Source organism: Neoarius graeffei, chromosome 25, assembly GCF_027579695.1.
Source record: "Neoarius graeffei isolate fNeoGra1 chromosome 25, fNeoGra1.pri, whole genome shotgun sequence".
Lineage (NCBI taxonomy): Eukaryota > Metazoa > Chordata > Actinopteri > Siluriformes > Ariidae > Neoarius > Neoarius graeffei.
The window spans coordinates 10,234,415-10,248,200 of NC_083593.1; the positions used below are offsets into that span (position 1 = coordinate 10,234,415).

Consider the following 13,786-nt stretch of genomic DNA (forward strand, 5'->3'; position numbering starts at 1 on the left):
TGAGGAGGACGAGTAATGGCACTTACTGGAACAGGACTATGAGGACGCCGAGTAATGGCACATCTTCTGGCAGTTCATAGGGCGTAAGAAGAGAGTGTATGTCACTCACTACCAGGGCACACTGGTGACAGACACTGCTGTGAAACTCAGCATGGGGTTCAATGTCAGCTAAACATTGAGTTAGTATCCCAAATGCAAGTGCTCAAAGGCTGGAATAGGGTGTACTCCACTGTGCAGTTGCCCTTGTGAGATTTTTAAGCAAGGAACAGTGACTGAACTTTGGACCTAGCCATGCTGGCGATGGCAAAGTAATCCAAATTCAAATGGTCTACCAAACTTCACTTTGGACAGTGGTACATATCCATTCATAAATCAGAGCTGGCAAACCATTTTTATGGTAGGGGGCATTGTCTACCTAAAACTGTGTAATTGGGTGCTGGGGGAGGGGGGGTAGCAGTTCAGGGATAAAAGATAGATCTCAGCAATGGATATTTTTGTCGATGTCATAGATTTGACCAAATTATTTTTCACTGTTGAGCATTAGCACTATTTTCGTTCACTTGTTTTTCTCTGAAAGGCCTATGAGCATGCTGGAAAATCATGTGACCAATTCATTTGGTACTATTTGATGGAAGGATCAATCAGCAAGAAACAACTCTTGGAGCTTAGGAAAGATATGGGAATTTTCCCAAAAAAGCATTAGAATGTAAGGGTTTCACAAGATTATCCACTGTGAAAAATAGGCTTTTCATCATGCCAGATTGGCTAATTGTGCAATCATTCTGTTTTTCTGCATGTAATTCAGTATTATAATGGCAATAAATCAAAAATGTTTCATTGAATTCATCTTTTGTACTTTGACACCAGAGCAAGACCACTAACGGGGGATTTTTTTGGCGACCATCTTGAAAAAATGGCCGCCATATTGAATTTTTTGGGGGGCTAGCACTTTTAGCTGATAACATGACCTACACAGAACATTATTGCCAAATTTCATGTTCATATCATAATTTGCACTGTTTTTTTAGCAAAACCACAAAACAGGGACACGTTTGGCGGCCATCTTGAAAAAATGGCCGCCATATTGAATTTTTTTCGTGGCTAGCACTTTTTTCTGAAAAAGTGACCTATCAGCAACAATCGTGCCAAGTTTCATGCTTATATCACAAAGTGCACGATTTGGAGCAAAATCTGCCTTAACCTGCTCCACTATAACATTAGCCGTGGACAAGGCGATGGCAACTTGGCGGACAAATCTATAGAAAGTCATTTGACTAATCAGACTGCATAGCTACGTTTCCAATGTTCTCGCTAGCTCTAAAAGCACAGACAACTTCACTGCAAACTTTCTCTTGGAATAAAACGTGTACAGTGCCTTGCAAAAGTATTCATACCCCTTGAACTTTTTCACATTTTTCCACCTTACAACCACGAACTTAAAGGTTTTTTATTGAGATTTTATGTGATAGACCAACACAGAGTAGCACATAATTGTGAAGTGAAACAAAAATGATAAATGGTCTTCAAAATTTTAAACAAATAAAAATCTGAAAAATGTGATGTGCATTAGTATTCAGCCCCCCTACGTCAATACTTTGTAGAGCCACCTTTTGCTGCAATTACAGCTGCAAGTCTTTTGTGGTATGTCTCTACCAGCTTTGCACATCTAGACACTGAAATTTTTGCCCATTCTTCTTTGCAAAATAGCTCAAGCTCAGCCAGATTGGATGGAGAGCGTCTGTGAACAGCAATTTTCAAGTCTTGCCACAGATGCTCAATGGGATTTAGGTCTGGACTTTGACTGGGCCATTCTAATGTGGTAATTGAGTGATCAATCTCATTAAATCTGAAGGTTAATAATTAAATCATTAAATTGAATCAGTCTCATTGATTCGTTTTCATTGAATCAGTCTCATATCATTAAATCAGTCTCATTTATTAATACCATTAATTTTGGTGCTTAATAATAAATTACCAAACAGCTAAATTATAGTATATTCCAAATTATTATGATCACTTACCATATTACATAAATCATATGCACCTTTGAATTCTTTTGAGATTGGATGACTTCAGAAATATCGGAACACAAATAAACTCACAGTTTCAATAATAAATGAATTTATTATCTCATCTCATTATCTCTAGCCGCTTTATCCTTCTACAGGGTCACAGGCAAGCTGGAGCCTATCCCAGCTGACTACGGGCGAAAGGCGGGGTACACCCTGGACAAGTCGCCAGGCCATCACAGGGCTGACACATAGACACAGACAACCATTCACACTCACATTCACACCTACGGTCAATTTAGAGTCACCAGTTAACCTAACCTGCATGTCTTTGGACTGTGGGGGAAACCGGAGCACCCGGAGGAAATCCACGCAGACACGGGGAGAACATGCAAACTCCACACAGAAAGGCCCTCGCCGGCCCCGGGGCTTGAACCCAGGACCTTCTTGCTGTGAGGCGACAGCGCTAACCACTACACCACCGTGCCGCCTGAATTTATTATAACAAAGATAAAAAAATAGATAATGGCAGTTGAAATATATACAAATATGATATATGGGTGATTCTTAGACTACGGGTACTTTTATGTTATTTGGTCATATTTTAAAAAATACTTATAATTTTGGACAAATTCCACTTTCTTTGTCACACTACCAATGAAACCCACTTAAAAAAAATTTACTAGTTTTCTATTATGATTTTTTCATATTTTTCAACCTCCTGGAAGGTGTCAAAATCACTGTTTTCTCCTTGTCGCACACCCAGACTTTTAAACTAAAAGACTGAAAATAAAGTTTAAGAATATGACTTAGCTGGTAATTATTAATATACCTGTATTAAATAATAGTCACATAAATACAATGTCATATAATATTTCATTTGAGTCCATCATTAATATATTTTTTTATACAAAATATACCTGTCGCACAGTATCGGCCTCATTTCCACCACAACACTGTAATGTCCCTTTAAAAAGTTTGTGAGAAAGATTGTTTGTGTGGTTACCATGGAAATCTACACTGACATCAGAGCACATGTCGAACATGGAGGGCATTTAAATTTTCATTAAAAACTACTGAAGAAAAATCAAGGTAAATATTGCTTGATCAGTAAATACATTTATTGTACGTCATCTCCAAACATGCTGTACTGTCATGGGTGTTTTTAAAGAGATGAAAATTTTAAGTTAAATAAGAGTATCTTGCATACATGAAATGCTAAGTATTAATTCAAAGCTAATCAGTGAAGCCATCTTCCATTTTTTCACAAAAAAGTGTAGAAATGTCATTTCCACCACGGTCATTTCCACCACACTGCTCTCTGTGGTGGAAAAGACAGTATGTGGTGGAAATGACATTTAGGATGATAACGTTCAGGTGACATGGATTGTGAAAGAAGATATACAGTGGGGCAAAAAAGTATTTAGTCAGCCACCAATTGTGCAAGTTCTCCCACTTAAAAAGATGAGAGAGGCCTGTAATTTTCATCATAGGTACACTTCAACTATGAGAGACATAATGGGGGGAAAGAATCCAGGAAATCACATTGTAGGATTTTTAATGAATTAATTGGTAAATTCCTCTGTAAAATAAGTATTTGGTCACCTACAAACAAGCAAGATTTCTGGCTCTCACAGACCTGTAACTTCTTTAAGAGTATCTTTAAGAGGCTCCTCTGTCCTCCACTCGTTACCTGTATTAATGGCACCTGTTTGAACTCGTTATCAGTATAAAAGACACCTGTCCACAACCTCAAACAGTCACACTCCAAACTCCACTATGGCCAAGACCAAAGAGCTGTCAAAGGACACCAGAAACAAAATTGTAGACCTGCACCAGGCTGGGAAGACTGAATCTGCAATAGGTAAGCAGCTTGGTGTGAAGAAATCAATTGTGGGAGCAATTATTAGAAAATGGAAGACATACAAGACCACTGATAATCTCCCTCGATCTGGGGCTCCACGCAAGATCTCACCCCGTGGGGTCAAAATGATCACAAGAATGGTGAGCAAAAATCCCAGAACAACACGGGGGGACCTAGTGAATGACCTGCAGAGAGCTGGGACCAAAGTAACAAAGGCTACCATCAGTAACACACTACGCCGCCAGGGACTCAAATCCTGCAGTGCCCCCTGCTTAAGCCAGTACATGTCCAGGCCCGTCTGAAGTTTGCTAGAGAGCATTTGGATGATCCAGAAGAGGATTGGGAGAATGTCATATGGTCAGATGAAACCAAAATAGAACTTTTTGGTAAAAACTCAACTTGTCGTGTTTGGAGGAGAAAGAATGCTGAGTTGCATCCAAAGAACACCATACCTACTGTGAAGCATGGGGGTGGAAACATCATGCTTTGGGGCTGTTTTTCTGCAAAGGGACCAGGACGACTGATCCGTGTAAAGGAAAGAATGAATGGGGCCATGTATCGTGAGATTTTGAGTGAAAACCTCCTTCCATCAGCAAGGGCATTGAAGATGAAACGTGGCTGGGTCTTTCAACATGACAATGATCCCAAACACACCGCCCGGACAACGAAGGAGTGGCTTCGTAAGAAGCATTTCAAGGTCCTGGAGTGGCCTAGCCAGTCTCCAGATCTCAACCCCATAGAAAATCTTTGGAGGGAGTTGAAAGTCCGTGTTGCCCAGCGACAGCCCCAAAACATCACTGCTCTAGAGGAGATCTGCATGGAGGAATGGGCCAAAATACCAGCAACAGTGTGTGAAAACCTTGTGAAGACTTGCAGAAAACGTTTGACCTCTGTCATTGCCAACAAAGGGTATATAACAAAGTATTGAGATGAACTTTTGTTATTGACCAAATACTTATTTTCCAGCATAATTTGCAAATAAATTCTTTAAAAATCAGACAATGTGATTTTCTGGGGGTTTTTTTCTCATTCTGTCTCTCATAGTTGAAGTGTACCTATGATGAAAATTACAGGCCTCTCATCTTTTTAAATGGGAAAACTTGCACAATTGGTGACTGACTAAATACTTTTTTGCCCCACAGTATGTAATACTTAATATAATAGAACATGTTACATAATATTAGAATAGAAATTTTTAAATATTATACAATATTAATATATTTATTTCATTTAATCTTTTTTTAAGATGCCGCCTAAAACAACAAAACAAAGGTCACAAGCCTATAGGGACAAGATAAAAGCTGACCCTACCCTCTGTTAGGTCATCTTTCTATTAGTAGGCAGTTCCATGATACAAATCATACAATTTCAGGAGTTAGTTACAGTTTCAAGTACAGAGTGTTCATTTAAGAGACCAATTAGAAATTTTCAGAATCCACTTTTTAATATTTCTGCCTTAAGCCATAGGTTTAATGAGTTATTTGCAGCCTATGAACTGTACTCATTCATGTTTGAGACATCAAGTCAAACTGTTTGATGAAATTCAGATATTGGTTTGGCACTAAACTAAAAACAGGTGTTTAATTATTTTGTGAACTGTGAAATGAGTTTTATAATTTTTCTAATAAATATACTTTTATGTCAATTCATTGTCATTTCCACAACACCTGGTCATTTCCATCACCACACATATTTTTTGAAAATATTCAAACAGTTCTCATCACACATTAAAACTATATGCACAGTTTCTGAGATCTTGTTATTTAACATAATAATACTATTTATTTTCTAACAAGGTCCTACCCAAACCAACGTTAAGTTTCCCACTGTGACAGGTGTTCAATACAGCATTTGGTCCATAGGACAGTTAATTTATCTCATTTAAAAATGCATGGTTGTTTTATATCATGGACAAATGGGTAAAGTTACTTACAAACATGATCCTAAACAATTATTAAATGGTGTAATTTATTCTACTTTTACTTTACAGTTGTAGATTGAGATGTGGTGGAAATGACGTTTCTTCACTGCGGGTCAGATAAAATGTCAAAAATAACAATTTGTCTTGTAATCTAAGTTTGAACTCTTACATACCTTAAAACTAGGTATGTTATTTAAATGTATGATACTGAATTAGGTAAATTTTGAAAAAGTTTTTTTCCATCAACTTCACAATGGTAAAAGTGCCCCTAGTTGAAGAAACGCCCATATACTTGATGAGCGTGTGTGTGTAAAAAAAAAAAGAAATTAAACATTAAACATGAAACATGTAGTGTGTGTGTGTGGGAGTTGACCACGTGTTTCTAAGTGAAAACAAGGGAGTTAGCTTTGTTCCTAAGACAAAAGAATTAGCTTTGTGTTGCTAGCTAAGGAGGGTGTGTCACCACGTGGGGTTTGAGAACAAAGGATTTAGCTCTGGTTGTTAGCTAAGATGTGTTGGCCACGTGTGGAGACACAGATTAGCCTTGTGTTGCTAGCTAAGACAAAGGGATGCTAGCTAGCATGTGTTTGTGTGTGAAAGGCCTGGTGACCACATGGTAAGGCCTATGGCCTAGCAAAAGAAAGGCTAGCGTGGGATGCTAACTGAGGTGTGTTTGACCACGTGGAGACACAGATTAGCCTTGTGTCGCTAGCTAAGACAAAGGAATGCTAGTTAAGGTGTGTTTGTGAGGCTGGTGGAGGAGGGCCGCCATGTGTTCTCCTTTGAGACAATACGATTAGCCCTGGATGCTAATGGGACAAAAGAATTAGCCGTAGGCTAATTTCACTAGCTTATAACAGTACTGAATCCACTGAAATCTTGATGAGGTCAAGATGTGTGTAAATAATGAAATTAAAGTATTAGAAAGAAAGAGCATGCAACCTATCTATTAAACAAAACAGAGATCAAAACAATAATTAATTCAACATGCTGCGTGTTTACAGTGTACACATTTAAACTGTTCCTGAGTTTAAATTCACACTTCATAAAAGCTAATTCCTAAGACTAGGTTTTGCCCAAATGCCAAGTCTTACTCAGTATCTTGCCTTTAGCAAAATTATGAAGAGATGTTCCAAGACTTTGGAGTTTCCGTTGTGAAGCACATGAGTTGCTTCTGTAGAAAGCGCAGAGAATTTCTTGGTCCGATGGTCGTTCGTGATGAAAAGTCTCTGATCAGAATAACGTGCACAGCGCTTTAATTAGGAGGAATTTCGGTCGCTCCTAAACTTTAAATTAAAACTTGACTGCAGTCGTACGTACTTATAATGAATAAAACCGGTTGTAACTCAAGCTGAGTTTTATAATCGCGCGATCCGAGAATCTACCGTGGCCAAAGGTGAAAGGAAAGCGCGAAACTCTGATTCTTGAGGGAAAGAAAAGAAAAAGACGTCTTTATCTGGTTTTCTGGTGCAGGGTATCTCTTTGGGTCCGGATGGCTTGACATCCACGATGAGAGAGAGAGTATGGCGGATTTCCAGGTCCCTTATGCCTTCCTGTAGGATGTGACATAGGTGATCCTGCCCATGCGTGACGTAGGTCAACTCGGAAGTTGGCTGATGGGAAATGTAGTTTTTAAAGGGACTGTACCTACACTAACACATGAATATTCTTTGATCTAAACCATTCCACTGTACCTCTGGCTGTATGTTTAGGGTCATTGTCTTGCTGGAAGGTGACTCTCCTTCCCAGTCTCAAGTCTTTTGCAGCCTCCAATAGGTTTTCTTCCAGGATTGCCCTGTATTTAGCTCCATCCATCTTCCCATCAACTCTGACCAGCTTCCCTGTCCCTGCTGAAGAAAAGCATCCCCATAGCATAATGCTGCCACCACCATGTTTCACAGTGGGGATGGTGTGTGCAGGGTGATGAGCAGTGTTAGTTTTCCACCACACATAGCGCTTTGCATTTAGGCCAAAAAGTTCAACTTTGGTCTCATCTGACCAAAGCACCTTCTTCCACATGTTTGCTGTGTTCCCTACATGGCTTCTTATGCCTGTCTTTCAACAATGGCTTTCTTCTTGCCACTCTTCCAAAAAGGCCAGATTTGTGGAGTGTACGACTTATAGTTGTCCTGTGCACAGATTCTCCCACCTGAGCTGTGGATTTCTGCAGCTCCTCCAGAGTGATCATGGGCCTCTTGGCTGCTTCTCTGACCAGTGCTCTCCTTGCTCGCTCTGTCAGTTTAGGTGGACGGCCATGTTTTGGTAGGTTTGCAGTTGTGCCATACTTTTTCCATTTTTGAATGATGGCTTGAACAGTGCTTCTTGAGATGTTCAGAGCTTGGGATATTTTTTTATAAACTAACCCTGCTTTAAATTTCTCCAGAACTTTATCCCTGACCTGTCTGGTGAGTTCTTTGGTCTTCATGATGCTGTTTGTTCTTCAGTGTTCTCTAACAAACCACTGAGGCCTTCACAGAACAAGTGCATTTATGCTGAGAGTAAATTACACACAGTAGGACTCTATTAACTAATTAGATGACTTCTGAAGGCAACTGATTGCACTGGATTGTATTTAGAGGTATCAGAGTACAGGGGGCTGAATACTAATGCACACCACATTTTTCAGATTTTTATTTGTTTAAAATTTTGAAGACTATTTATCATTTTTGTTTCACTTCACAATTATGTGCTACTCTGTGTTGGTCTATCACAAAAAATCTCAATAAAAAACTTTTAAGTTCGTGGCTGTAAGGTTGAAAAATGTGAAAAAGTTCAAGGGGTATGAATACTTTTGCAAGGCACTGTACATACCTCAATATGCTTCCGCAGGTTGGACAGCTGTGATGTGGTTTGTTTTCGGCAAACAAAGCAAACATTTAAAACGAAACAACTCTTTATTCCTTTCTGAAACCTGAAACATGAGTTCTAGCTATAGAACCATGAGTGCGTGTATTCCCCAGAAGATCCGCCTCCTTCCATTCTGCCATCAACTGATCGTGTTCAAATAACGCTGCTGAGAAATCACTGAACTTGATTTTATCCAGTCTATGGATGTGACGTGACCCTAGTGATTACTGATAGGCTGTCTCAGTGTCACCGGCGAAAAAAACAATCATGTTTTAGAAAATAAAAGAAAAAACATCTGCTTTCAAAGCCACTTCGTAGTAACGAGTAACGAGGAGCTTGATAGAAATGTAGTGGAGTGAAAAGTACGATATTTGTCTTCCAAATGTAGTGAAGTTAAAGTCATAAGTTTCCCAAAAAAATACAACCCCGATTCCAAAAACGTTGGGACAAAGTACAAATTGTAAATAAAAACGGAATGCAATAATTTACAAATCTCAAAAACTGATATTGTATTCACAATAGAACATAGACAACATATCAAATGTCGAAAGTGAGACATTTTGAAATTTCATGCCAAATATTGGCTCATTTGAAATTTCATGACAGCAACACATCTCAAAAAAGTTGGAACAGGGGCAATAAGAGGCTGGAAAAGTTAAAGGTACAAAAAAGGAACAGCTGGAGGACCAAATTGCAACTCATTAGGTCAATTGGCAATAGGTCATTAACATGACTGGGTATAAAAAGAGCATCTTGGAGTGGCAGCGGCTCTCAGAAGTAAAGATGGGAAGAGGATCACCAATCCCCCTAATTCTGCGCCAACAAATAGTGGAGCAATGTCAGAAAGGAGTTCAACAGTGTAAAATTGCAAAGAGTTTGAACATATCATCATCTACAGTGCATAATATCATCAAAAGATTCAGAGAATCTGGAAGAATCTCTGCGTAAGGGTCGAGGCCAGAAAACCATACTGGGTGCCCGTGATCTTCGGGCCCTTAGACGGCACTGCATCACATACAGGCATGCTTCTGTATTGGAAACCACAAAATGGGCTCAGGAATATTTCCAGAGAACATTATCTGTGAACACAATTCACCGTGCCATCCGCCGTTGCCAGCTAAAACTCTATAGTTCAAAGAAGAAGCCGTATCTAAACATGATCCAGAAGCGCAGACGTCTTCTCTGGGTCAAGGCTCATTTAAAATGGACTGTGGCAAAGTGGAAAACTGTTCTGTGATCAGACGAATCAAAATTTGAAGTTCTTTATGGAAATCAGGGACGCCGTGTCATTCGGACTAAAGAGGAGAAGGACGACCCAAGTTGTCATCAGCGCTCAGTTCAGAAGCCTGCATCTCTGATGGTATGGGGTTGCATTAGTGCGTGTGGCATGGGCAGCTTACACATCTGGAAAGACACCATCAATGCTGAAAGGTATATCCAGGTTCTAGAGCAACATATGCTCCCATCCAGACGACGTCTCTTTCAGGGAAGACCTTGCATTTTCCAACATGACAATGCCAAACCACATACTGCATCAATTAGAGCATCATGGCTGCGTAGAAGAAGGGTCCGGGCACTGAACTGGCCAGCCTGCAGTCCAGATCTTTCACCCATAGAAAACATTTGGCGCATCATAAAACGGAAGATACGACAAAAAAGACCTAAGACAGTTGAGCAACTAGAATCCTACATTAGACAAGAATGGGTTAACATTCCTATCCCTAAACTTGAGCAACTTGTCTCCTCAGTCCCCAGACGTTTACAGACTGTTGTAAAGAGAAAAGGGGATGTCTCACAGTGGTAAACATGGCCTTGTCCCAACTTTTTTGAGATGTGTTGTTGTCATGAAATTTAAAATCACCTAATTTTTCTCTTTAAATGATACATTTTCTCAGTTTAAACATTTGATATGTCATCTATGTTCTATTCTGAATAAAATATGGAATTTTGAAACTTCCACATCATTGCATTCCATTTTTATTTACAATTTGTACTTTGTCCCAACTTTTTTGGAATCGGGGTTGTAATACTCAAGTACAGTACAGATACTCAAAAAGCGTACTTAAGTACAGAACTCAAGCAAATGTACTTCGTTACTGTCCACCTCTGGTAAGTGCTTAATTCAGTTAAAAAATGAAAAAGGTGTGAAGGTGCCTGCACCGTGTTCTGCTCTTAAATTGCAGATGTGAATTCATATAAAGCACGTGCAATATCGTGAAAAAATACTGACGTGAAAAACGTACTAGTGAGAAATAAACCCACGTACCGTACACTTAAAAAAAAAAAGTCCAAATAAATTAATCACATGAAAAAATATATATGTGGAAAGAATAAAAACAGGTGCACGACATATGAAAAAGTATTTATAAATGAATCATGTCGAAAAGTGAAGTATCAAATGATGCGTGTAAAATCCACATGTGTAAAATTCACAGGTGCAAATCATGTGTACAGTATGTGAAGTTTGTGGAACACTTCCATGTTCCAGAGTAACACAATTAACTCCTTTCTGTTTTTATCAGCAAAGATGAAATGGAAGGTGCCTCTGTATGTGGGGATTCCTCCAGCTCGACGTCACGGCCATGCAGCCTTTATTATTCACAGTCACGTACGTGTGTGTGTGTGTGTGTGTGTGTGTGTGTGTGTGTGTGTGTGAGAGTGTTTGTGTGTGTGTACGTGTTAGGAATAAAACATCTTGGGATCATGCTGTTATAGGAAAGTAATACACGACAGGGTGTGATGCGTTGTTCTGCTTATGCCACAGCAAATTGCCTATGATTATTACAGATATTTAATTTATAAATGAAGGACAGGTCATGCTTTTTAACCATTTATAGTTACGTTTAATGTTATGGAATGTTGGGGAGAGAGAGAGAGAGAGAGAGAGAGGGAAAAGAAAGCATCCAGAAAAAGCGTCAGAATTTTACTTTATTATATAAAAGACTTTTTTAATTGACTTATTTTTTAGGTTCAGATTATGTGTTTACTGTGAATGAGCTGTTACTATAAAACCAATAGGTGCTGTTATAGAAAATTAATCAATAGCAACACCTTCTTGATTCTGACCAATCAGATTCAAGAATTCAACAGCACCGTGGTATAATACAGATTATTCTATCCACATTCACCGGATATGAGCAATCGCATGCTCTGATTGGCTACTCTACTACAAGGCTATCAGCTCATATACCGTGAGTGGAGGAAAACAAAATGGCGGAGCGTCTTGCTGAACCAACCGAGGACGAAACTCTACTCGAAAATAAAACACCAACACAATACAAAAAAGCAACAAAATATGGAATAAAAGTATTTGATGGTAAAAACATAGCTTTTTTTATTTTTCAAGAGTTATTATTATTATTATTATTATTATTATTATTATTATTGCATTTTTTCGCAAATTGCCCCTGTCATTTCGCCGGTTTGTTTACATTCTAAGCGGAAATTATTTTGTCAGACATTTTGTATAAAGTTTTTATTTATCGAATTTGATAAAAATAAAAATGCTCTATTTCTCAAAATCCAGTGAACGTTGATATAATAAAACAGTTATTCCACTCAATCTCGTCGTACATGGCTTGTAGCCGACTCAGCGCTACGCACCTCATCAGCTATCAGCTCGATTTTATGGAATAACTGCTAATTATTTTTTTCGCGGCCCGGTTTCCATCAGATCCTGCGCTCTGATTGGCTGGCGAGCGGGTCCGTACCTACGGTACGGACCCCAGTTACGGACCCCGGTTATGGACCTCTGGTAACTCGCTCGTTCACAACAACAACAAACATAATAGCATTTTTTGTCACCATTTATCTTTTTTTTAATAAGATTTATTTATAAGATTATCAAAAATCTTAGACATTTTTGCCAGCATTTCTCAGGAGAATAACATTAATTTTACAGCATGGACAGCGATAACGACAGTGTTCACAGTGAAAGCGAGTTTTACTACCCTGAGGAAGAAGAAATAAAAGAAAACATTTCAGGAGAAAGCTAAAAACCTGTAACTGTTGCTAACGCCAAGCAAAAACATGGCTGAATCCTGAATGACTCCTATTTGTATAAATAGAGGACTACATAGGCGGCAAAATGTAGTTTTTTTCCTGCCATGGAAGTGCACTTGTATACCGAGGAGGAAGCCATTTGCATTACAGCCATGAATGAGGATTCAAAATGGCGGCTCGGCTCGGTTTTCCCTTTTGGGCGCTCTCGTTTTCTGTTAGAATTTGATAAAGAAAAAAATAAATATATTATTTACCAGCTTAAGGTCGGTCCGTATGGTGAAATACCGTGACCTTGGCCTTGAATACTGACCTCAGCCCAGAGGGCCTCGCTCAGTACTTTCAAGACCTCGGTCACAGTATTTCACGATACGGACCTCCCAGCTGGTAAATAACATATATTTATTCACCGAAGGCAAACTGATTATCGGTGAATAATGACCGAGACAAAGTCGAGGATTACTTTATATTTAAATAAATAAACAGGTGATTATTTTTTACAAATTTAAATAGTATTAAAAATTAATTTATTTCAAACTTCGAAAGCGGCATTCAAATGTAATTAAGGCGCTTAAGGATATGTGTCACTTATTTATGCCGAGTCACATAAAATACTTTGTTTTGAAATCAGTAAAATAAATCACAATCCCACTTTACCTTTGATTAGTTTTAGACCAACTTTCATAGCATCTTGAGTGCTTTTAGGAACAGTATTTTCAGTCATAATTTGTAATTCTTCCTCACTTGCGGTGACGAAGTGATTAGCTGCGATTTTGCCGAGTCGCTTCAGGAATTATTGAGAAACTACTGAGAAATAGTCTGAATTTCTCAACCAGTCAGCGCACAAGATTTCTTCTAATCACCTCCATATTTATACTAAAATAGAATACTATAAGCTACTACTTTTTTAACTCACTTTTTACCTTCACGGCCTTTATATCTTACTGATACTAAACAACCACAATAATTGGCTGATATACAGTATGTATGGTTTGTTCTAGATGTATGTGTTTGGAGGCAGAAATGAAGAACAGGAATTCAATGACTTGAAGATAATGAGATTAATCAATCCATCAGAGAGACAGCCCGGTAAAACAGTTACGCATTTGCGATGTCTAAAGATGGATAAAGGAATCGAAATAAACA

At 38.7% G+C, this 13,786-nt stretch overlaps 1 protein-coding gene across 1 annotated transcript in view; it reads left to right on the forward strand.

Annotated features, from left to right (window-relative positions):
* Nucleotides 1–13,786, forward strand: part of zmp:0000001301 (rab9 effector protein with kelch motifs) — an 85,386-nt gene that overhangs the window by 50,119 nt on the left and 21,481 nt on the right. The window contains 2 exon segments of the mRNA XM_060909608.1: nucleotides 11,164–11,249; nucleotides 13,642–13,729. Coding sequence (XP_060765591.1) covers nucleotides 11,164–11,249; nucleotides 13,642–13,729 — 174 coding nt within the window.